General features: G+C 51.7%; 1 protein-coding gene across 1 annotated transcript in view; it reads left to right on the top strand.

The window, feature by feature from the left end:
* Positions 1 to 21,438, top strand: part of AK9 (adenylate kinase 9) — a 327,370-nt gene that overhangs the window by 259,844 nt on the left and 46,088 nt on the right. Inside the window, exons 29-30 of the mRNA XM_030199196.1 lie at positions 2,452 to 2,665; positions 18,635 to 18,836. Of these exons, the coding sequence (XP_030055056.1) occupies positions 2,452 to 2,665; positions 18,635 to 18,836 (416 nt within the window). The remainder of the gene's footprint in view (positions 1 to 2,451; positions 2,666 to 18,634; positions 18,837 to 21,438) is intronic.

Below are 21,438 nucleotides of genomic sequence, written 5' to 3'. Positions count from 1 at the left end.
AGGTGGAAGTGGAAGCTCTGTCCTTGTCCTGCTTATACTCCAAATTCCCTGCAAAGTGCACACTCACGTTCTGTACCTTTATGTGCACAAGAGGCATGTTAGAAAATAGGGCTTTTAAGGGACATTCCTCAGGTGAACAAATGTATAAAAGAAAGGCAATAACTACTACTACTACTACTACTATTTAGCATTTCTATAGGGCTACAAGGCATACGCAGCGCTGCACAAACATAGAAGAAAGACAGTCCCTGCTCAAAGAGCTTACAATCTAATAGACAAAAAATAAATAAAGTAAGCAAATCAAATCAATTAATGTGAACGGGAAGGAAGAGAGGAGGGTAGGTGGAGGCGAGTGGTTACAAGTGGTTACGAGTCAAAAGCAATGTTAAAGAGGTGGGCTTTCAGTCTAGATTTAAAGGTGGCCAAGGATGGGGCAAGACGTAGGGGCTCAGGAAGTTTATTCCAGGTGTAGGGTGCAGCGAGACAGAAGGCGCGAAGTCTGGAGTTGGCAGTAGTGGAGAAGGGAACAGATAAGAAGGATTTATCCATGGAGCGGAGTGCACGGGAAGGGGTGTAGGGAAGGACGAGTGTGGAGAGATACTGGGGAGCAGCAGAGTGAGTACATTTATAGGTTAGTAGAAGAAGTTTGAACAGGATGCGAAAACAGATAGGGAGCCAGTGAAGCGACTTGAGGAGAGGGGTAGTATGAGTAAAGCGACCCTGGCGGAAGACGAGACGGGCAGGGGCGTAACCAGAAGGTGATCTGGAGGGGGGGGGCAGGGTGGACTGGGAGGGAAGCATTTCCTCTCCCCCCGACTGCTATTGTTGCCGTGCAAACCCGCTGCTGCCATTGCTGCCTTTGCCGCACCCACCACCCCCATCCCTCAATCATACCTTTATTGGCACGGATGCTCAAGCTCTGCCAGTTGAAGTTTTGCTGCCGCCCACCAGAGCCCTGCCCTGCCTCGTCCCTGCTGTCTGAGCAACACGGAAGCAAACAGGCTTCTTCTGCCTCCAACGCCAGCACTTCTGCGCATACTCAGTTCAAATATGTGAACTGAGCATGTGCAGAAGTGCCAGCATCAGCCACCAGAGCACCCTGCCGACTTCCTTCTCCTCAGGCAGCACGGGTAGGGCTCCAGCCGGGAAACTCTTTGGCTAGCAGGGCTTAAGCACCCCCTCCAGTCATGTTTTGGATGCCACAGTGTTGGAGTGGGCCTGAGCCCAAATTGGGGGGACTCAGCCCCCCCCCCCCCCATGGCTATGCCACTGGATTAGACATACAGGAGGCAGTTCTATAACTGGGCACAACAATTTAGGTGCCATATTTCTGTGTGCAGTGAACCTATTCTATAAGAATAGTTATGTGTTAAATTGGCACTGGCTGCCTAAATATAGATGTCAACATTTATTCCAAGTCTATGGCTGGTATAAATGTTAGAGCCTATATGCTTCCCTCCAATTATGAAGAACACCTACTACTGGGATCTGGCACTTGTTGGAATAAGTTCAGTAATTCCCATTTTATATAGCACTCTGGGTATTTAGAAAACACATTTCCTATAAATGGAACGTAAAGTTAGGTGTGGAATTTTATGCACACTACTACTACTACTACTACTATTTAGCATTTCTATAGCGCTACAAGGCATACGCAGCGCTGTACAAACATAGAAGAAAGACAGTCCCTGCTCAAAGAGCTTACAATCTAATAGACAAAAAATAAATAAAGTAAGCAAATCAATTGATACTTAATAGGCACTAAGGATCTATTAATTTGCCTTATCAAGCGCTAATTGGAGCCAGTAGGATGTATTCTGTAAGCAATGCGCCTAACTTCTATGGAATGCAACTCCAAAGTGGGTGTGGCCATGGGAGGGGGCATGGGTGAGCTGGAGGTGTGGCTAGAATTTAGGCGCAGTGTTATAGAATACTTGCTTAGGCAGCAGCAAATGCTCTCGATTTAGGCACAAATCCTATAATGGCAGCTCCAGCACCACCTGAATTTGGCTGCCATTTACTGAATCTGGCCCTTGGCCCTCTCATTTGCTGCAAATGTATTCCAGCAACCAGATTTAAGAGCTAGGCATAAAGATTGCAAAACAGTGAGCAATTTCATGGTCCATCATTCTTTCCCAGTTTGCTAAACTGTTTCTGCTAGATTCTGCTGCCCAGTGGTGGTAGAGGCCGTACATTTTCTTCAAATTGCTGCACATATTAAATACTCATTTCTGAGGATGTTTATAGTCTAACCTGTAGATTTGGTTTGGTTTTTTTTTTTGGGGGGGGGGGGGGTTAAGTGCTTTGATTTTCTTATGCATCTTGTCAGAGTGCCTATGTGAGTCCAATTGTATAAGTGTAGGGTAGCCCAGATGTATGAGATAAATGGACAAAATATAAAAATCAAAGTAATTAAGGTATTGTAAATATTAATTCATAAATGTTTTCCAGCTTTATCAAGGAAATTTAATCAAGCCCAGGATAACCCCGGAGAATCCCGGCTATCCATTGATCCATCGCCATCATATTTACTTCTTTGAAACCAAAGAGAACAAAGAAACTTTTATGAAAAATCCCATTAAATTTATCCGTCAGCTGAAACCCCGACCTGCTGTGCCAGTAAACATTGCAATTGTGGGACCACCCAAATCTGGGAAAACTACAGGTGAGCTCTTGTGTCTTGCGTTTTGTGTTGGGGCCCTGCATTTTGAAATTTCATGCCTTTCACATAATATATGGAAAATCAGTTTTTAGGGGGCAACATTCAGTTCGCAGCAGTCCGCTTTTTATAATGCTGGCCACCTCTGGCTACATAAGACCAAGATATTCATGCTGCCCCTATTCATGTTCCGGCAGTCTTCCCAGTTTTTTTACGATCCTGATACAACACATTCCTAGGGATGAGGGTGCTTATTTTGCCAGATAAAATGAGATGGGCAATTTTGAAGTTGTACAACATAGGTCTTGGGGACCTGGCACCAGTAAAGACGTTCATCTTTATAGCGGCTATACGGCCAAACCAAGAAATAGTCAGATTCCCAACGTTCAAGATCTATTTTAAGAGTACGAGTGAGAGGGTCATAATTTACAGTAAATAAATCAGAGGATCTGGGAGTCAACACTACTCCTAAATATTCTAAGCCCTTGTCCACCCACTTAAATGAAAAAGATTGTTGTAAGCAGTTAAAAACAACAGGGGATGTCTCAATAGCTAAAGCCTCAGTTTTAGAAAAATTAACCTTAACGCCTGAAATAGCTCCATAGCTATTCAGTTCCTTAAGCACATTAGGGAGAGTAGAGGATGAGAAAGAGTAAGAAGAATGTCATCAGCATATATTCCAATCTTATAATCTATATCTCCCACCAGCAGCCCCGATATGTCAACATTCCAATGAATCACAGAGGCCAAAGATTCTGTGGAGAGGGCAAACAGCAGGGGAGGCAAAGTACAACCCTGCCACATGCCCTTCCCTAATTCAAACATAGAAGTGCCTCAATTAATATGAACACAGGCCCTAGGATTGGCATAAAATTCCTTAATCCAGCCTCTAAAATAGGGTCCAGAGGAAAATCGGGCCAGCACAGAGTGTAGAAAATCGCAGTGGTCCCTACCAAATGCTTTTTCAGCGTCAAGGCACACCAGACAAAAAGGAAACTTCTAGGCTAGAGCCATCAGGTTTGTAGTCCCCACTTCATCCGGGTGAACCAATACACCACAGGAATAAAAGCAACACCCCCCACCCCACTCACCATCCTACCAAATCCACCATATACCCACCCAAGTTCCAGAAAAAACAGAGCCTTGAACTATCAAAGTGGAGGAAAAGAGTCAGAGCCATCAAACAGACGACCCCCACTATCCCCTGAACTATACTAAAGTAGCCTAAGAGTCAGGTCAGATAAACAAACATCAAACCAGTCAAAAATAAAAATGAGTGTGCATGTGTAACTTGGTCCTGCTATCCCAGGTTAGAAGGGGCTCAAGAGGCACTGCAAGTTTTATCACTTACTCTGGTCTCGTCAGCTCATCCACTCAGGAACCACACGACATTCAGAGGATTAAAAGAACTGGAACATTTATTAAGTTCTTAACTGATGGTTCACTGCATTGGTCTTCATACAGTCAATTATAGATCATATTGCTTTCCAGGTAATCATAAGCAATAATACATTTTCCAGGTTAATACACCTGCTTAACCCTCATACCTGTCCTGCAGCTCAGTTAGAACCCAGACGGATTTCACATTCCCGATGTACTTCAATACCATCCGAGCTAGACTTCCAGAAACTGTATTTCCTTCAGGCTGCCACCCCATGGGTCTCGCTATCAGCCAGGGGTATACTGCAATTCCACCCAAGTCCCAATCCACCGAGTTTCTGGCTCCTCTGATGGCTGATGCAGTATAGCAGCTTACTCTTCCAGATAATCTATCCACTGGTCACAATGCTACAGGACTCCCCCTTCCCTTGCGATGGGTCACCTGGCAGGGGAACTATCAGTAACACCCAACTCCCACACACAGAGCTAGTTACTTTATCAAAGGCAGAGCCAGAGACAAAATCTTTCCCACAAGGCTTTCCTTATATATCCTCTGAGCTCCTCCCGAGTCCTCCAGTCACTTCCCTAGTGACCTGCTACCTGGGGCTCACTGTATCATGTACTTAAACAAACCATGAGTTACATTCTCCCCCCAGTCAGAAACCACTTGCCCTCAAGGATCCAAACTATATCCAACATATAACAGTAATTAATATTCATTATTTCTTCAGTATGTTCTCAACATTTGATCTCTTGCAATTAATCTTTATTGAACATAATAACTTTTATTTTTATTATTTTTAACGTAATTCTGTAACACTGTTTTCTCCGAGGACAAGCAGGCTGCTTGTTCTCACGACTGGGTTGACGTCCGCGGCAGCCCCCACCAACCGGAAAAAGCTTCGCGGGACGGTCGGCACGCAGGGCACGCCCACCGCGCATGCGCGGCCGTCTTCCCGCCCGTGCGCGACCGCTCCCGCCAGTTACTTTTTTCCCGCGACTGAGAGAGTCGTGTTTTTGCAACTCTCTCGTTTCAGCCGCCGGAATTTTCGACCGCGTTTACGCGGGTCGTCGCTCTTGGCCCTTTTGGCCTCTTCTTCTTTCAGTTTCGTTTGTTATCCAAAAAAAAAAAAAAAAAAAAAAAGAATTTTGCGCGTGTGGAGCACGCGCTCCTCCTTTTTCCCTCGCTTTCTAGCGGGGACGCCTCGTTGCGGCCTAGTGGCCGCTCGGTCGGTTTCAATTTTCGTGGTGTGATTTTAGCCACCATTGCCGACTTTGACTTCGCCGACGCGATTTTTCCGTCGATGTCCTCGAAGGTCCCGAGTGGATTTAAAAAGTGTGGTCGCTGCGGCCGGCCGATCTCGCAGACCGACACCCACGCTTGGTGCCTCCAGTGCCTCGGGCCGGAGCACAATCTCAAGTCGTGTGCTTTGTGTCTCGGTCTCCGGAAACGGACTCAGGTTGCGAGGCAAGTTCTGCGGGACCGTCTTTTTGGAACTTGCGCCGGCCCCTCGACGTCGACCTCGACGGCATCGGTATCGAAGGCCGGTTCTTCGGTACCGGTATCGATGCCCGAGACATCGGCACCGATGGCAGCGACCCCAGGAGAACAGGTCCCGTCGGCCCGCCGGTCCGCCGGCGAGAGTGGGGTAGAGAGACCGCGTGGGCAGTCGGCCCCGGTCACTCCCTCAACTCGTGAGCCACGGGACCGAACCCTGTCGGACCCGGTACCTCGAGACCGAGGGGGATCGACCTCCTCCTCCTCCATGCCCTCCGGCACCGGTGACGTGCACCGGAAGAAGGACAAGAAGCGCCGTCACCGGGAGCCCTCGGTGCCTGAGGAGGTGTCGACGCCGAAGCGTCATCACAGAGAGGAGAGATCTCCGTCGGTGGTGGAGGTACCGACGCGTCGGGGTTCCGGCACCTCGGTGCCGTCTCCTGGCCCCCAGCAGCTTCTGGCACCGACACCCTTGCCGGCCCCACCGCCTTTCTCGGCAGCGGGCCTGGACGAGTGCCTCAGAGCCATCCTTCCGGGGCTCCTGGAAGGGCTGATGCGCCAGGCTGTGCCGGCGCCGGGGGTGCTTGCGCCCTCGGCGCCGATGACTGTGGCGCCGGCGAGCTCTAGCCCGGCGCCGGGGCAGTCGACACCGCCGCCGCTTGCGGTGCCGGTCTCGACAGCCACGCAGGTGGAGTCCCCGTCGACGTCGATGGAGGGAGCTCCGTCCCCGCCGGCGCGGGAGTCCACCGCTCGACGACACCGAGGCCTCGGTGCCTCGACGTCGAGCCGGGCCCGGTACCGGACTCAGCTACATGAGCTAATGTCCGATACCGAGGATGAGGACTCGTGGGGGGAAGAGGAGGACCCGAGATATTTCTCCTCAGAGGAGTCTACGGGCCTTCCCTCGGACCCCACGCCGTCACCGGAGAGGAAGCTCTCACCTCCTGAGAGTCTCTCCTTTGCCTCCTTTGTGCGGGATATGTCTATAAGCATTCCCTTTCCCGTGGTCTCTGTGGAAGAGCCGAGGGCCGAGATGCTCGAGGTCCTCGACTATCCATCACCACCTAGAGAGTCCTCCACGGTACCGCTGCACAATGTCCTGAAGGAGACGCTGCTCCGGAACTGGGTGCGACCATTAACTAATCCCACCATTCCCAAGAAAGCAGAGTCCCAGTACAGGATCCACTCTGACCCAGAGCTCATGCGGCCCCAGTTGCCCCATGACTCAGCGGTCGTGGATTCTGCTCTCAAGAGGGCACGGAGTTCGAGGGATACCGCCTCGGCGCCCCCGGGGCGGGAGTCTCGCACTCTGGACTCATTTGGGAGGAAGGCCTACCAGTCCTCCATGCTCGTGACCCGCATCCAATCGTACCTGCTCTATATGAGCATCCACATGCGGACCAATGTGCAACAGCTGGCGGACCTGGTCGATAAGCTCCCGCCGGAGCAGTCCAGGCCTTATCAGGAGGTGGTCAGGCAGCTGAAGGCGTGCAGAAAGTTCCTGTCCAGGGGGATTTTTGACACCTGTGACGTGGCATCTCGTGCTGCGGCCCAAGGTATAGTGATGCGCAGGCTCTCATGGCTGCGTGCCTCTGACCTGGACAACCGCACCCAGCAGAGACTGGCCGACGTCCCTTGCCGGGGGGATAACATTTTCGGTGAGAAGGTCGAGCAGATGGTGGACCAACTGCATCAGCGGGAAACCGCTCTCGACAAGCTCTCCCACCGGGCGCCTTCAGCACCCGCCCCCACGGGTGGGCGTTTTTCCCGGGCACGGCAGGCTGCACCCTATTCTTTTGCAAAGCGTAGGTACAACCAGCCGGCCCGAAGGCCTCGTCAGGCACAGGGACAGCCCCAGCGCGCTCGTTCTCGTCAACAGCGTGCGCCTAAGCAGCCCCCTGCGCCTCCACAGCAAAAGCCGGGGACGGGCTTTTGACTGGATCCACGGGAACATAGCCGCCCTACAAGTGTCCGTACCGGACGATCTGCCGGTCGGAGGGAGGTTAAATTTTTTTCACCAAAGGTGGCCTCTCATAACCTCCGACCAGTGGGTTCTCCAAATAGTGCGGTGCGGATACGCCCTGAATTTGGCCTCCCTGCCTCCAAATTGTCCTCCAGGAGCTCAGTCTTTCAGCTCCCATCACAAGCAGGTACTTGCAGAGGAACTCTCCGCCCTTCTCAGCGCCAATGCGGTCGAGCCCGTACCACCCGGGCAGGAAGGGCAGGGATTCTATTCCAGGTACTTCCTTGTGGAAAAGAAAACAGGGGGGATGCGTCCCATCCTAGACCTGAGAGGCCTGAACAAATTCCTGGTCAAAGAAAAGTTCAGGATGCTTTCCTTGGGCACCCTTCTGCCAATGATTCAGAAAAACGATTGGCTATGTTCCCTGGATTTAAAGGACGCATACACTCACATCCCGATACTGCCAGCTCACAGACAGTATCTCAGATTCCGCCTGGGCGCACGGCACTTTCAGTATTGTGTGCTGCCCTTTGGGCTCGCCTCTGCCCCACGAGTGTTTACAAAGTGCCTCGTGGTGGTAGCGGCCTACCTACGCAAGCTGGGAGTGCACGTGTTCCCATATCTCGACGATTGGCTGGTCAAGAACACCTCGGAGGCAGGAGCCCTCCGGTCCATGCAGTGCACTATTCAACTTCTGGAGCTGCTGGGGTTTGTGATAAATTACCCAAAGTCCCATCTCCAGCCAACTCAGTCTCTGGAATTCATAGGAGCGCTGCTGAATTCCCAGACGGCTCAGGCCTACCTTCCCGAAGCGAGGGCCACCAATCTCTTGGCCCTGGCTTCGCAGACCAGAGCGTCTCAGCAGATCACAGCTCGGCAGATGTTGAGACTTCTGGGTCATATGGCCTCCACAGTTCATGTGACTCCCATGGCTCGTCTTCACATGAGATCTGCTCAATGGACCCTAGCTTCCCAGTGGTTCCAAGCCACCGGGAATCTAGAAGATGTCATCCGCCTCTCCACCAGTTGTCGCACTTCACTGCTCTGGTGGACCATCCGGACCAATTTGACCCTGGGACGTCCATTCCAAGTTCCGCAGCCCACGAAAGTGCTGACGACGGATGCATCTCGCCTGGGGTGGGGAGCCCATGTCGATGGGCTCCACACTCAGGGTCTGTGGTCCCTCCAGGAAAAGGATCTGCAGATCAACCTCCTGGAGCTCCGAGCGATCTGGAACGCACTGAAGGCTTTCAGAGATCGGCTGTCCTGTCAAATTATCCAAATTCGGACAGACAATCAGGTTGCAATGTATTACGTCAACAAGCAGGGGGGCACCGGATCTCGCCCCCTGTGCCAGGAGGCCGTCGGGATGTGGCGTTGGGCGTGTCGGTTCGGCATGCTCCTCCAAGCCACATACCTGGCAGGCGTAAACAACAGTCTGGCCGACAGACTGAGCAGAGTCATGCAACCGCACGAGTGGTCGCTCCATGCCAGAGTGGTACGCAAGATCTTCCGAGCGTGGGGCACCCCCTCGGTGGACCTTTTCGCCTCTCAGACCAACCACAAGCTGCCTCTGTTCTGTTCCAGACTTCAGGCACACGGCAGGCTAGCGTCGGATGCCTTTCTCCTCCATTGGGGGACCGGCCTCCTGTATGCTTATCCTCCCATACCTTTGGTGGGGAAGACCTTACTGAAGCTCAAGCAAGACCGCGGCACCATGATTCTGATAGCGCCCTTTTGGCCCCGTCAGATCTGGTTCCCTCTTCTTCTGGAGTTGTCCTCCGAAGAACCGTGGAGATTGGAGTGTTTTCCGACTCTCATTTCGCAGAACGACGGAGCGTTGCTGCACCCCAACCTTCAGTCTCTGGCTCTCACGGCCTGGATGTTGAGGGCGTAGACTTCACTGCGTTGGGTCTGTCTGAGGGTGTCTCCCGGGTCTTGCTTGCCTCTAGGAAGGATTCCACTAAAAAGAGTTACTTTTTCAAGTGGAGGAGGTTTGTCGTGTGGTGTGAGAGCATGGCCCTAGAACCTCGTTCTTGCCCTGCACAGAACCTGCTTGAATACCTTCTGCACTTATCAGAGTCTGGCCTCAAGACCAACTCAGTAAGGAATCACCTTAGTGCGATTAGTGCTTACCATTATCGTGTGGAAGGTAAAGCCATCTCTGGAGAGCCTTTAGTCGTTCGATTCATGAGAGGCTTGCTTTTGTCAAAGCCCCCTATCAAGCCTCCTACTGTGTCATGGGATCTCAACGTCGTCCTCACCCAGCTGATGAAACCTCCTTTTGAGCCACTGAATACCTGCCATCTGAAGTACTTGACCTGGAAGGTCATTTTCCTGGTGGCAGTTACTTCCGCTCGTAGGGTCAGTGAGCTTCAAGCCCTAGTAGCTCATGCTCCATATACCAAATTTCATCACAACAGAGTAGTGCTCCGCACTCACCCAAAGTTCCTGCCGAAGGTGGTGTCGGAGTTCCATCTTAACCAGTCAATTGTCTTGCCAACATTCTTCCCCAGGCCGCATACCCGCCCTGCTGAACGTCAGTTGCACACATTGGACTGCAAGAGAGCATTGGCCTTCTACTTGGAGCGGACACAGCCCCACAGACAGTCCGCCCAATTGTTTATTTCTTTCGACCCTAACAGGCTAGGGGTCGCTGTCGGGAAACGCACCATCTCTAATTGGCTAGCAGATTGCATTTCCTTCACTTACGCCCAGGCTGGGCTGACTCTTGAGGGTCATGTCACGGCTCATAGTGTCAGAGCCATGGCAGCGTCGGTGGCCCACGTGAAGTCAGCCACTATTGAAGAGATCTGCAAGGCTGCGACGTGGTCATCTGTCCACACATTCACATCTCATTACTGCCTCCAGCAGGATACCCGACGCGACAGTCGGTTCGGGCAGTCGGTGCTGCAGAATCTGTTTGGGGTGTAAATCCAACTCCACCCTCCAGGACCCGAATTTATTCTGGTCAGGCTGCACTCTCAGTTAGTTGTTCTTCGTAGGTCAATTTCTGTTGTACCCTCGCCGTTGCGAGGTTCAATTGACCTGGGTTATTGTTTGAGTGAGCCTGAGAGCTAGGGATACCCCAGTCGTGAGAACAAGCAGCCTGCTTGTCCTCGGAGAAAGGGTATGATACATACCTGTAGCAGTTGTTCTCCGAGGACAGCAGGCTGATTGTTCTCACCTTCCCTCCCTCCTCCCCTTTGGAGTTGTGTTTCATACTTTATTGCTTGTCATTCAACTGGCGGGAGCGGTCGCGCACGGGCGGGAAGACGGCCGCGCATGCGCGGTGGGCGTGCCCTGCGTGCCGACCGTCCCGCGAAGCTTTTTCCGGTTGGTGGGGGCTGCCGCGGACGTCAACCCAGTCGTGAGAACAATCAGCCTGCTGTCCTCGGAGAACAACTGCTACAGGTATGTATCATACCCTTTATTGGGGTCTATTACCCAACCATTATTTAACACATCATTTTCGTGTTAATCAAAATATATGTACGTTTTTCTTGATCAACAGCTTTCTTGCATCATTCACATTAAATGAAGCTGTTTAACTCTATTATCCGGACCAGAGTCCTTCTCGACAGTCACAGCTAGCCATACCACTCAGGATCTGGCTTTTGCAAAATCAAATTTCCATATAGCTAACACTTGTCTGTCCATCTTCTTGGGGTCTTTCCCTGAGAAGGTATTCAAGTTGAGGAGACTCACCGACCACCGCCGAACTCGTTCCCGCTTGTCACTCCAGTCTCTGGTGGGTAGTCTTTCTTTTTCTGCTGCTCCTGGGACGGAACACGTAAACGAAACTTCAGGCTTGAAAGTAGGCTTACTAAATGCTAGATCTGTACGTAATAAAACTATACTGGTACATGACCTAATTGTTCAGCATAACTTAGATGTGTTTTGTGTTACAGAATCATGGCTTTTAAAATCAGACTTAGTAGTAGTTAGATAATGCTGCCCTAAAGCATATAAATGGGATTGGTCATGCAGATCGTATAAAAGAGGAGGAGGAGGAGTAATATATTTTCTCAGAGGACAAGCAGGCTGCTTGTTCTCACTGATGGGTCGGCGTCCACAGCGGCCCAGGAACGGCAATTTTCCATAGCAAAATAAACAAAAACTTTGACAGAGCCTTCCAGTGTGCAGGGCGCGCGCACCATGCATGCGCAGCCGTCTTCCTGCCCGTCGCGCGAGAGTCCCCGCTCAGTGTTTTCTTTTTCCGCGGTGGAGAGTGGCTGCTTCGTCGGTCTCTCTCCTCAGCCTACAGAAAGAGCCTTCGTTTTTGCCGACTATTTCAGAGTTTTTTCTCCCTCTTTAGTCTTATTTTCTTTACCCTGTCTACAAAATTAAAAAAATAAGTAAATAAAGTGCCTTATTTCTTAGTTTGACCCCTTTAAGTTTCCTTTCGTTTTCGTCATGGCCCTCTTAGGCCACGCGTACACGCTTTCTCAGTTTTGTGCCTTTTTTATTGGCACAATCGAGAATTTTGACTTTGCCGCCGCTATTTTTCCGTCCATGTCATCAAGGACTCCCAGCGGCTTCAAGAAGTGTACTCGGTGCAACCGGTCAATCTCAGGTACCGATCCCCACGCATGGTGTCTTCAGTGCCTTGGGCCCGACCATCGCCCAGACACATGTAAGTTGTGTCTTAGCCTTAAAAGGTGGACACAAGCATCGAGAAAAGCTCTTCAGGACCGTCTTTTTGGAGCTTCAACCAGTTCTTCGACGTCGACAGCAGTACCAAGGTCTGCAGCGTCCATATCGGCACCGAAGATGGCATTGAATTCAGGAGCACAGGTAATGGCTGTCCAGGGACCACCACTCGCTGGGAGCAGTGAGCAGTCGAGTGGGTCTCCACCTGCCTTGAAGTCTCCTGCTGTGCAGGCCCCCCCCGGAACCGACCTCTCTCAGACCTGACCCCGAGGAGGCGTGTGGATTCCATGTCCTCCTCATCGGTACCGAGGAGTATCGATGATGTGCATCGAGCAAAGGCAAAGAAGCATCATCATCGGTCTCCTTCCAAGCATGGTACCGGGAGCTCCAGGGCATCGAAGGATTCGGCACCCATGAAGCGTTGATGCCAGGAGGAACGCTCACCCTCCATACAAGAGGTTTCAGTGCGTCGGTCTTTGGGCAGCCCGGTACCGCCTCCTCAACCTCCACAGATTCTGACGCCAATTCTCGTACCGACCCCGCAGCCTTGCTCAACAGCGACTCTAGATGAGCGCATCCGAGCCATTCTTCCAGGTCTTCTGGAGGGGTTGCTGCATCAGTCTGCTCTAGTACTGGGGGTGCTTGTGCCCTCCATACCGTCGATGGAAGCGGCAGCTGGCTCTATCCCTGTGGTGAGGTCTCTGACGGCATCAGCTGCCACCCAGGTCAACTCCCCATCGACGTCGCTGGAGGGAGCTTCATCGCCGCTAGCATGGGAGTCGACTTCTTGACATCGCCATCGAGGTCATGGCTCCTCGGCGTCGAGACGGGCCCGGTTTCGGACTGCAGTTAAGGAACTCTTGTCCGATACCGATGAGGATGTCTCGTGGGATGAAGGGCAGGATCCCAGGTATTTCTCTTCTGAGGAGTCTTGTTGTCTTCCCTCTGATCCTACTCCTTCACCAGAAAGAAAGCTTTCTCCCCTGGAGAGTCTTTCTTTCTCTTCATTTGTCCGGGAAATGTCTGTGGCTATTCCCTTCCCTGTGGTATCTGAGGATGAGCCCAGGACTGAGATGCTCGAGGTTCTTGACTATCCTTCACCACCTAAGGAGTCATCCACAGTTCCTTTGCATAGGAGACACTTATGCGGAACTGGATGAAACCACTAAGTAATCCCACCATTCCCAAGAAAGCTGAGTCCCAATATCGGATTCATGGAGACCCTGAGCTGATGAAGTCACAGTTACCTCACAACTCTATGGTTGTGGATTCCGCTCTCAAGAGAGCCAGGAGTTCTAGAGACTTTGCTTCGGCGCCCCCGGGGAGGGAATCTAGAACCCTGGACTCTTTTTGGAGAAAGGCGTATCAGGCCTCTATGCTCGTGGCCAAAATTCAATCTTACCAGCTCTACACGAGCATTCACTTGAGGAACACGGTGAAGCAACTGGCAGACTTGGTTGATAAGCTCCCTCCGGAGCAGGCCAAGCCTTTTCAGGAGGTGGTCAGGCAGCAGAAGGCATGTCGTAAATTCCTGTCCAGGGGTGCTTACGATTCTTTTGATGTTGCATCCAGAACTGCTGCCCAATGTATAGTGATGCACAGACTCTCATGGGTGCGTGCCTCTGACCTGGACAATCGAGTCCAGCAGCGGATTGCGGATGTCCCTTGCCAGGGGGATAATATTTTTGGTGAGAAAGTCGAGCAAGTGGTTGATCAGATCACGCAGCGGGAAACCGCTATGGACAATCTCTCCCGCTGGGCGCCTTCTGCTACTACCTCATTAGGTAGACATTTTTTCCGGGGAAGGAAGAATGCTCCCTATGCTTATAAAAAGCGTAGGTACAATCCTCCTTCTCAACAGCCTTCTCAGGCTCATCCCCAGCACGCTCGTTCTCGTCAACAGTGTGCGCCAAGGCAGGCCCCTGTGGCTCCCCAGCAAAAGCAAGGGACGGGCTTTTCACTGGCTGCAGATGAGCATAGCCGCTGTAAAAGTGTCCGTGCCAGACGACTTACCGGTCGGAGGGAGGTTAAAACATTTTCACCAAAGGTGGACTCTCATAACCTCCGATTGGTGGGTTCTTCAAATAGTCTGGTTAGGATACTCCCTGAATTTGAAATCCAGACCTCCAAATTGCCCACCAGGAGCTCAATCCTTCAGCTTCCAGCACAGGCAGGTACTTGCAGAGGAATTCTCCGCCCTTCTCAGCGCCAATTCGGTCAAGCCCATTCCACCAGGGCAAGAAGGGCTGGGATTCTATTCCAGGTACTTTCTTGTGCAAAAGAAAACAGGGGGGATGCGTCCCATCCTAGACCTAAGGGCCCTGAAAAAATTGCTAGTCCCATAAAAGTTCAAGATGGTTTCCCTGGGCACCCTTCTTCCCATGATTCAGGAAAACGATTGGCTATGCTCTCTGGACTTAAAAGGATGCTTATACACACATCCCGATACTTCCAGCTCACAGGAGGTATCTTCGATTCCGCCTGGGAGCGCAGCACTTCCAGTATTATATGCTGCCCTTTGGTCTGGCATCTGCACCAGGGTCTTTACAAAATGCCTGGCAGTAGTTGCAGCGTCGCTACGCAGACTGGGAGTGCATGTGTTCCCTTATCTCAATGATTGGCTGGTGAAGAACACCTCAGAGGCAGGAGCTCTACAGTCCATGCAGATGACTATTCAACTGCTGGAGCTACTCGGGTTTGTTATAAATTACCCCAAGTCCCATCTTTTCCCTGTTCAGAAACTGGAATTTATAGGAGCTCTGCTGGACTCACGGATGGCTCGTGCCTATCTTCCAGAAGCGAGAGCAGACAGTCTTCTGTCTCTGGTTTCCATGGCCAGAGCATCTCAGCAGATTACAGCTCGGCAGATGTTGAGACTTCTAGGCCATATGGCCTCCACAGTCCATGTGACACCCATGGCCCGTCTTCACATGAGATCAGATCAATGGACCCTAGCTTCTCAGTGGTATCAAGCTGCAGGGGATCTAGAGGATTCAATCCAGCTGTCCACCGATTTTCACAATTCCCTTCAGTGGTGGACAATTCGATCCAATTTGACCTTGGGATGTCCCTTTCAAATTCCTCAGCCACAAAAAGTGCTGACAACGGATGCGTCCCTCCTGGGGTGGGGAGCTCATGTCGATGGGCTTCACACTCAAGGAGTTTGGTCCCTCCAGGAAACAGGTCTTCAGATCAATCTGTGGTCCAGAGAGCATAGCCAATCGTGTTGATGGCTCTCTCATTCTCCCTGTCTCCTCAGCTCGAAACCTTGGGGTCATCTTTGACTCTTCTCTCTCCTTCTCTGCTCATATCCAGCAGATTGCCAAGACCTGTCGTTTCTTTCTTTACAACATCCGTAAAATCCGCCCCTTTCTTTCCGAGCACTCTACCAAAAACCCTCATCCACACCCTTCTCACCTCTCGTTTAGACTACTGCAATCTGCTTCTTGCTGGCCTCCCACTTAGTCACCTCTCCCCTCTCCAGTCGGTTCAAAACTCTGCTGCCCATCTCATCTTCCGCCAAGGTCGCTTTACTCATACTTCCCCTCTCCTCAAGACCCTTCACTGGCTCCCTATCCGTTTTCGCATCCTGTTCAAACTTCTTCTACTAACCTATAAATGTACTCACTCTGCTGCTCCCCAGTATCTCTCCACACTCGTCCTTCCCTACACCCCTTCCCGTGCCCTCCACTCCATGGATAAATCCTTCTTATCTGTTCCCTTCTCCACTACTGCCAACTCCAGACTTCGCGCCTTCTGTCTCGCTGCACCCTACGCCTGGAATAAACTTCCTGAGCCCCTACGTCTTGCCCCATCCTTGGCCACCTTTAAATCTAGACTGAAAGCCCACCTCTTTAACATTGCTTTTGACTCGTAACCACTTGTAACCACTCGCCTCCACCTACCCTCCTCTCTTCCTTCCCGTTCACATTAATTGATTTGATTTGCTTACTTTATTTATTTTTTGTCTATTAGATTGTAAGCTCTTTGAGCAGGGACTGTCTTTCTTCTATGTTTGTGCAGCGCTGCGTATGCCTTGTAGAACCTATAGAAATGCCAAATAGTAGTAGTAGTAGTAATCTCCTGGAGTTGCGAGCGGTCTGGAACGCGCTAAAGGCTTTCAGAGATCGGCTGTCCAATCAAATTATCCAAATTCAACAGACAATCAGGTTGCCATGTACTACATCAACAAGCAGGGGGGCACCAGATCTTGCCCCCTGTGTCAGGAAGCCATCCAGATGTGGCTTTGGGCTCGCCGTTACGGCATGTTTCTCTAAGCCACTTATCTGGCAGGCGTAAACAACAGTCTGACCGATAGACTGAGCAGGATAATGCAACCTCACGAGTGGTCGCTCAATTCGAGCGTCGTACTCAAGATCTTCCGAGAGTGGGGCACCCCCTCGGTGGATCTTTTTGCTACTCTGCTCAATCACAAGGTCCCTCAGTTCTGTTCCAGACTTCAGGCCCACGGCAGACTAGTGTCAGATGCCTTTCTCCTTCATTGGGGGAAGGGCCTTCTGTATGCATATCCTCCCATACCACTGGTTGGGAAGACTTTGCTGAAACTCAAACAAGACCGCGGAACCATGATTCTGATTGCTCCCTTCTGGCCGCGTCAGATTTGGTTCCCTCTTCTTCTGGAGTTGTCCTCCAAAGAACCGTGGAGATTGGAGTGTTTTCCAACCCTCATAACTCAGAACGAGGGGGCGCTTCTGCATCCCAACCTTTAGTCTGTGGCTCTCACGGCCTGGATGTTGAGAGCGTAGAGTTCGCTTCCTTGGGTCTTTCTGAGGGTGTCTCCCGGGTTTTGCTTGCTTCCAGGAAAGATTCCACGAAGAGGTGTTACTTTTTCAAATGGAGGAAGTTTGCCATCTGGTGTGATAGCAAGGCCCTAGATCCTCGCTTTTGTCCTACACAGACCCTGCTTGAATACCTTCTACATTTGTCAGAGTCTGGTCTCAAGACCAACTCCGTAAGGGTTTATCTTAGCGCAATTAGTGCTTTTCATTCTCATGTGGAAGGTAAGCCTATCTCTGGACAGCCTTTAGTCATTCGCTTCATGAGTGGTTTGCTTTTGTCAAAGCCCCCTGTCACACCTCCACCAGTGTCATGGGATCTCAATGTCGTTCTCACCCAGCTGATGAAGCCTCCTTTTGAGCCACTGAATTCCTGCCATCTGAAGTACTTGACCTGGAAGGTCGTTTTCTTGGTAGCTGTTACTTCAGCTCATAGAGTCAGTGAGCTTCAAGCCTTGGTAGTGCATGCTCCTTATCTCAAGTTTCATCACAACACAGTAGTCCTCCGCACGCACCCTACGTTCTTGCCGAAGGTGGTGTCGGAGTTCCATCTGAACCAGTCAATTGTCTTGCCAACTTTTTTTCCCCGTCCTCATACCCGCCCTGCTGAACGTCAGTTGCACACCTTGGACTGCAAGAGAGCATTGGCCTTTTACGTGGAGCGGACAAGCCCCTTCAGACAGTCCGCCCAAATGTTTGTTTCTTTTGATCCCAACAGAAGGGGAGTCGCAGTCGGGAAACGCACCATCTCCAATTGGCTAGCAGATTGCATTTCCTTCACTTATGCCCAAGCTGGGCTGACTCTTGAGGGTCATGTCACAGCTCATAGTGTTAGAGCCATGGCAGCGTCGGTGGCCCACTTGAAGTCAGCCACTATAGAAGAGATTTGCAAGGCTGCAACGTGGTCATCAATCCACACATTCACATCTCACTACTGCCTTCAGTAGGGATACCCAACGCAACAGTTGGTTTGGGCAGTCAGTGCTGCAGAATCTGTTCGGGGTTTAGAATCCAACTCCACCCCCCTAGGCCCGTTTTTATTCTGTTCCAGGCTGCACTCTCAGTTAGATGTTCTAATTCGTAGGTCAATCCTTGTTATGTCCTCACCGTTGCGAGGCCTAATTGACCTTTCTTTGTTGTTTTTGAGTGAGCCTGGGTGCTAGGGATACCCCAATCGTGAGAACAAGCAGCCTGCTTGTCCTCGGAGAAAGCGAAGATACATACCTGTAGCAGGTATTCTCCGAGGACAGCAGGCTGATTGTTCTCACAAACCCGCCCACCTCCCCTTTGGAGTTGTTGTTCCTTAATTCTTGTTTTTGGAACCCGCCTACCTCCCCTTTGGAGTTGTTGTTGTTCTTTAATTCTTGCTTTTGGATATAACTGAGTGGATCTCTCGCGCGACGGGCGGGAAGATGGCCATGCATGCGCGGTGCATGCACGCCGCGCGCCAGAAGGTTCTCTCAAAGCTTTGAAGACTTTTTGCTTTGAAAAATTCCGTTGTGGGGGCCGCCGTGGACGCCAACCCAGTCTTGAGAACAATCAGCCTGCTGTCCTCGGAGAATACCTTCTACAGGAATGTATCTTCGCTTTGCTACAGTAATAATTGTGGGCTATCTGTAATAAGCAATATCTTATTGTCCTATGTTTCACCGCTAAAAGATGCTGATAACAGACATGTCTTTCAGTTGCTCAGAAGCTTGCAAGCGTCTATGGATTAATGCGTCTATCAATGGGAGATGCCATTCGTAATATCCTGACTAACCAGTCTGAAACCCAGCTGGGACAGCAGATAACATTGCACCTTCTGAAAGGACTGTCCGTGCCAGACCAGCTGGCCATTCAGTGCTTGCAGGTGACTCTCATGGAGCTGCTCTGCAAGTCTATAGGGTAAGTTATCTTTGGTAATATGATTTTGTTGGCAATTCTGTAACCTAGATGCTCACATTCATGTGCTTGTTATGTACCTATATGCGTACCTACACTGAAATTCTGTAAATGGCGTTTAAAATTGCATCCAAACTTGAGTGTGCACTCAATTTATGTGCACAATTTAATTGAATAATGAGCCAATTAGCACCTATAATTGAGTGCTGAAAATCAATTCTTGGCACTAATTGGCATTAATTGAAATTTACATGTGTCTTTTTAGTCGCGGGGATCCATGTGTAAATTTTATGTGCGGCTCCAAAAGAGGGCATGGCCATGGAACGGTCAGGGGAGTTTCTATAATTTATGCACACTGTTATAGAATAGTGTATATCAATGACATCTACCCCCACCAGTCCCTCAAATTTTTTATTGGGTGCATCCTCAAGGAGGAGAGCATTTTCCAAATATATTTTCTTCATCTGTTTAGAAATGCCTTGTCCTTCAAGCATATGACTCTTTCTCCCATCCACTTCTCCTTTTCAGTTGTGAGCTTGGGTAGAGAGGCAGAGTGTATAAGGAAAAAGCTAGAATGATGATGAGGGCCACTCCAGAGGTCACCATCAGAGGATCTTGCTTTTGAAGAACGCTGTTCTAGAAGATGTTGGAGGAAGAAACCCTTAGTCTGAACTTTATATAGTTTCTTCCTCATTTGAGAGCTCTTTTTTTAAGTAAAGAAAATCCAGATATTCAGCAGCAATATCTAGATAGTGGCTGCCACTGACTATCTGGAGAAAGAACTGACCAGTTGTGTTATCCGGATAGCAGTGTTCTCCGAGGACAAGCAGGCTGCTTGTTCTCACGACTGGGGTTGACGTCCGCGGCAGCCCCCACCAACCGGAAAAAGCTTCGCGGGACGGTCGGCACGCAGGGCACGCCCACCGCGCATGCGCGGCCGTCTTCCCGCCCGTGCGCGACCGCTCCCGCCAGTTACTTTTTTCCCGCGACTGAGAGAGTCGTGTTTTTGCAACTCTCTCGTTTCAGCCGCCGGAATTTTCGACCGCGTTTACGCGGGTCGTCGCTCTTGGCCCTTTTGGCCTCTTCTTCTTTCAGTTTCGTTTGTTATCCAAAAAAAAAAAAAAAAAAAAAAAGAATTTTGCGCGTGTGGAGCACGCGCTCCTCCTTTTTCCCTCGCTTTCTAGCGGGGACGCCTCGTTGCGGCCTAGTGGCCGCTCGGTCGGTTTCAATTTTCGTGGTGTGATTTTAGCCACCATTGCCGACTTTGACTTCGCCGACGCGATTTTTCCGTCGATGTCCTCGAAGGTCCCGAGTGGATTTAAAAAGTGTGGTCGCTGCGGCCGGCCGATCTCGCAGACCGACACCCACGCTTGGTGCCTCCAGTGCCTCGGGCCGGAGCACAATCTCAAGTCGTGTGCTTTGTGTCTCGGTCTCCGGAAACGGACTCAGGTTGCGAGGCAAGTTCTGCGGGACCGTCTTTTTGGAACTTGCGCCGGCCCCTCGACGTCGACCTCGACGGCATCGGTATCGAAGGCCGGTTCTTCGGTACCGGTATCGATGCCCGAGACATCGGCACCGATGGCAGCGACCCCAGGAGAACAGGTCCCGTCGGCCCGCCGGTCCGCCGGCGAGAGTGGGGTAGAGAGACCGCGTGGGCAGTCGGCCCCGGTCACTCCCTCAACTCGTGAGCCACGGGACCGAACCCTGTCGGACCCGGTACCTCGAGACCGAGGGGGGATCGACCTCCTCCTCCTCCATGCCCTCCGGCACCGTGACGTGCACCGGAAGAAGGACAAGAAGCGCCGTCACCGGGAGCCCTCGGTGCCTGAGGAGGTGTCGACGCCGAAGCGTCATCACAGAGAGGAGAGATCTCCGTCGGTGGTGGAGGTACCGACGCGTCGGGGTTCCGGCACCTCGGTGCCGTCTCCTGGCCCCCAGCAGCTTCTGGCACCGACACCCTTGCCGGCCCCACCGCCTTTCTCGGCAGCGGGCCTGGACGAGTGCCTCAGAGCCATCCTTCCGGGGCTCCTGGAAGGGCTGATGCGCCAGGCTGTGCCGGCGCCGGGGGTGCTGCGCCCTCGGCGCCGATGACTGTGGCGCCGGCGAGCTCTAGCCCGGCGCCGGGGCAGTCGACACCGCCGCCGCTTGCGGTGCCGGTCTCGACAGCCACGCAGGTGGAGTCCCCGTCGACGTCGATGGAGGGAGCTCCGTCCCCGCCGGCGCGGGAGTCCACCGCTCGACGACACCGAGGCCTCGGTGCCTCGACGTCGAGCCGGGCCCGGTACCGGACTCAGCTACATGAGCTAATGTCCGATACCGAGGATGAGGACTCGTGGGGGGAAGAGGAGGACCCGAGATATTTCTCCTCAGAGGAGTCTACGGGCCTTCCCTCGGACCCCACGCCGTCACCGGAGAGGAAGCTCTCACCTCCTGAGAGTCTCTCCTTTGCCTCCTTTGTGCGGGATATGTCTATAAGCATTCCCTTTCCCGTGGTCTCTGTGGAAGAGCCGAGGGCCGAGATGCTCGAGGTCCTCGACTATCCATCACCACCTAGAGAGTCCTCCACGGTACCGCTGCACAATGTCCTGAAGGAGACGCTGCTCCG

The sequence above is a fragment of the Microcaecilia unicolor genome, chromosome 3, assembly GCF_901765095.1.
Source record: "Microcaecilia unicolor chromosome 3, aMicUni1.1, whole genome shotgun sequence".
NCBI lineage: Eukaryota > Metazoa > Chordata > Amphibia > Gymnophiona > Siphonopidae > Microcaecilia > Microcaecilia unicolor.
The sequence above is the reverse complement of the archived record's forward strand: the minus strand, read 5'-3'. Positions and strand labels throughout refer to the sequence as shown.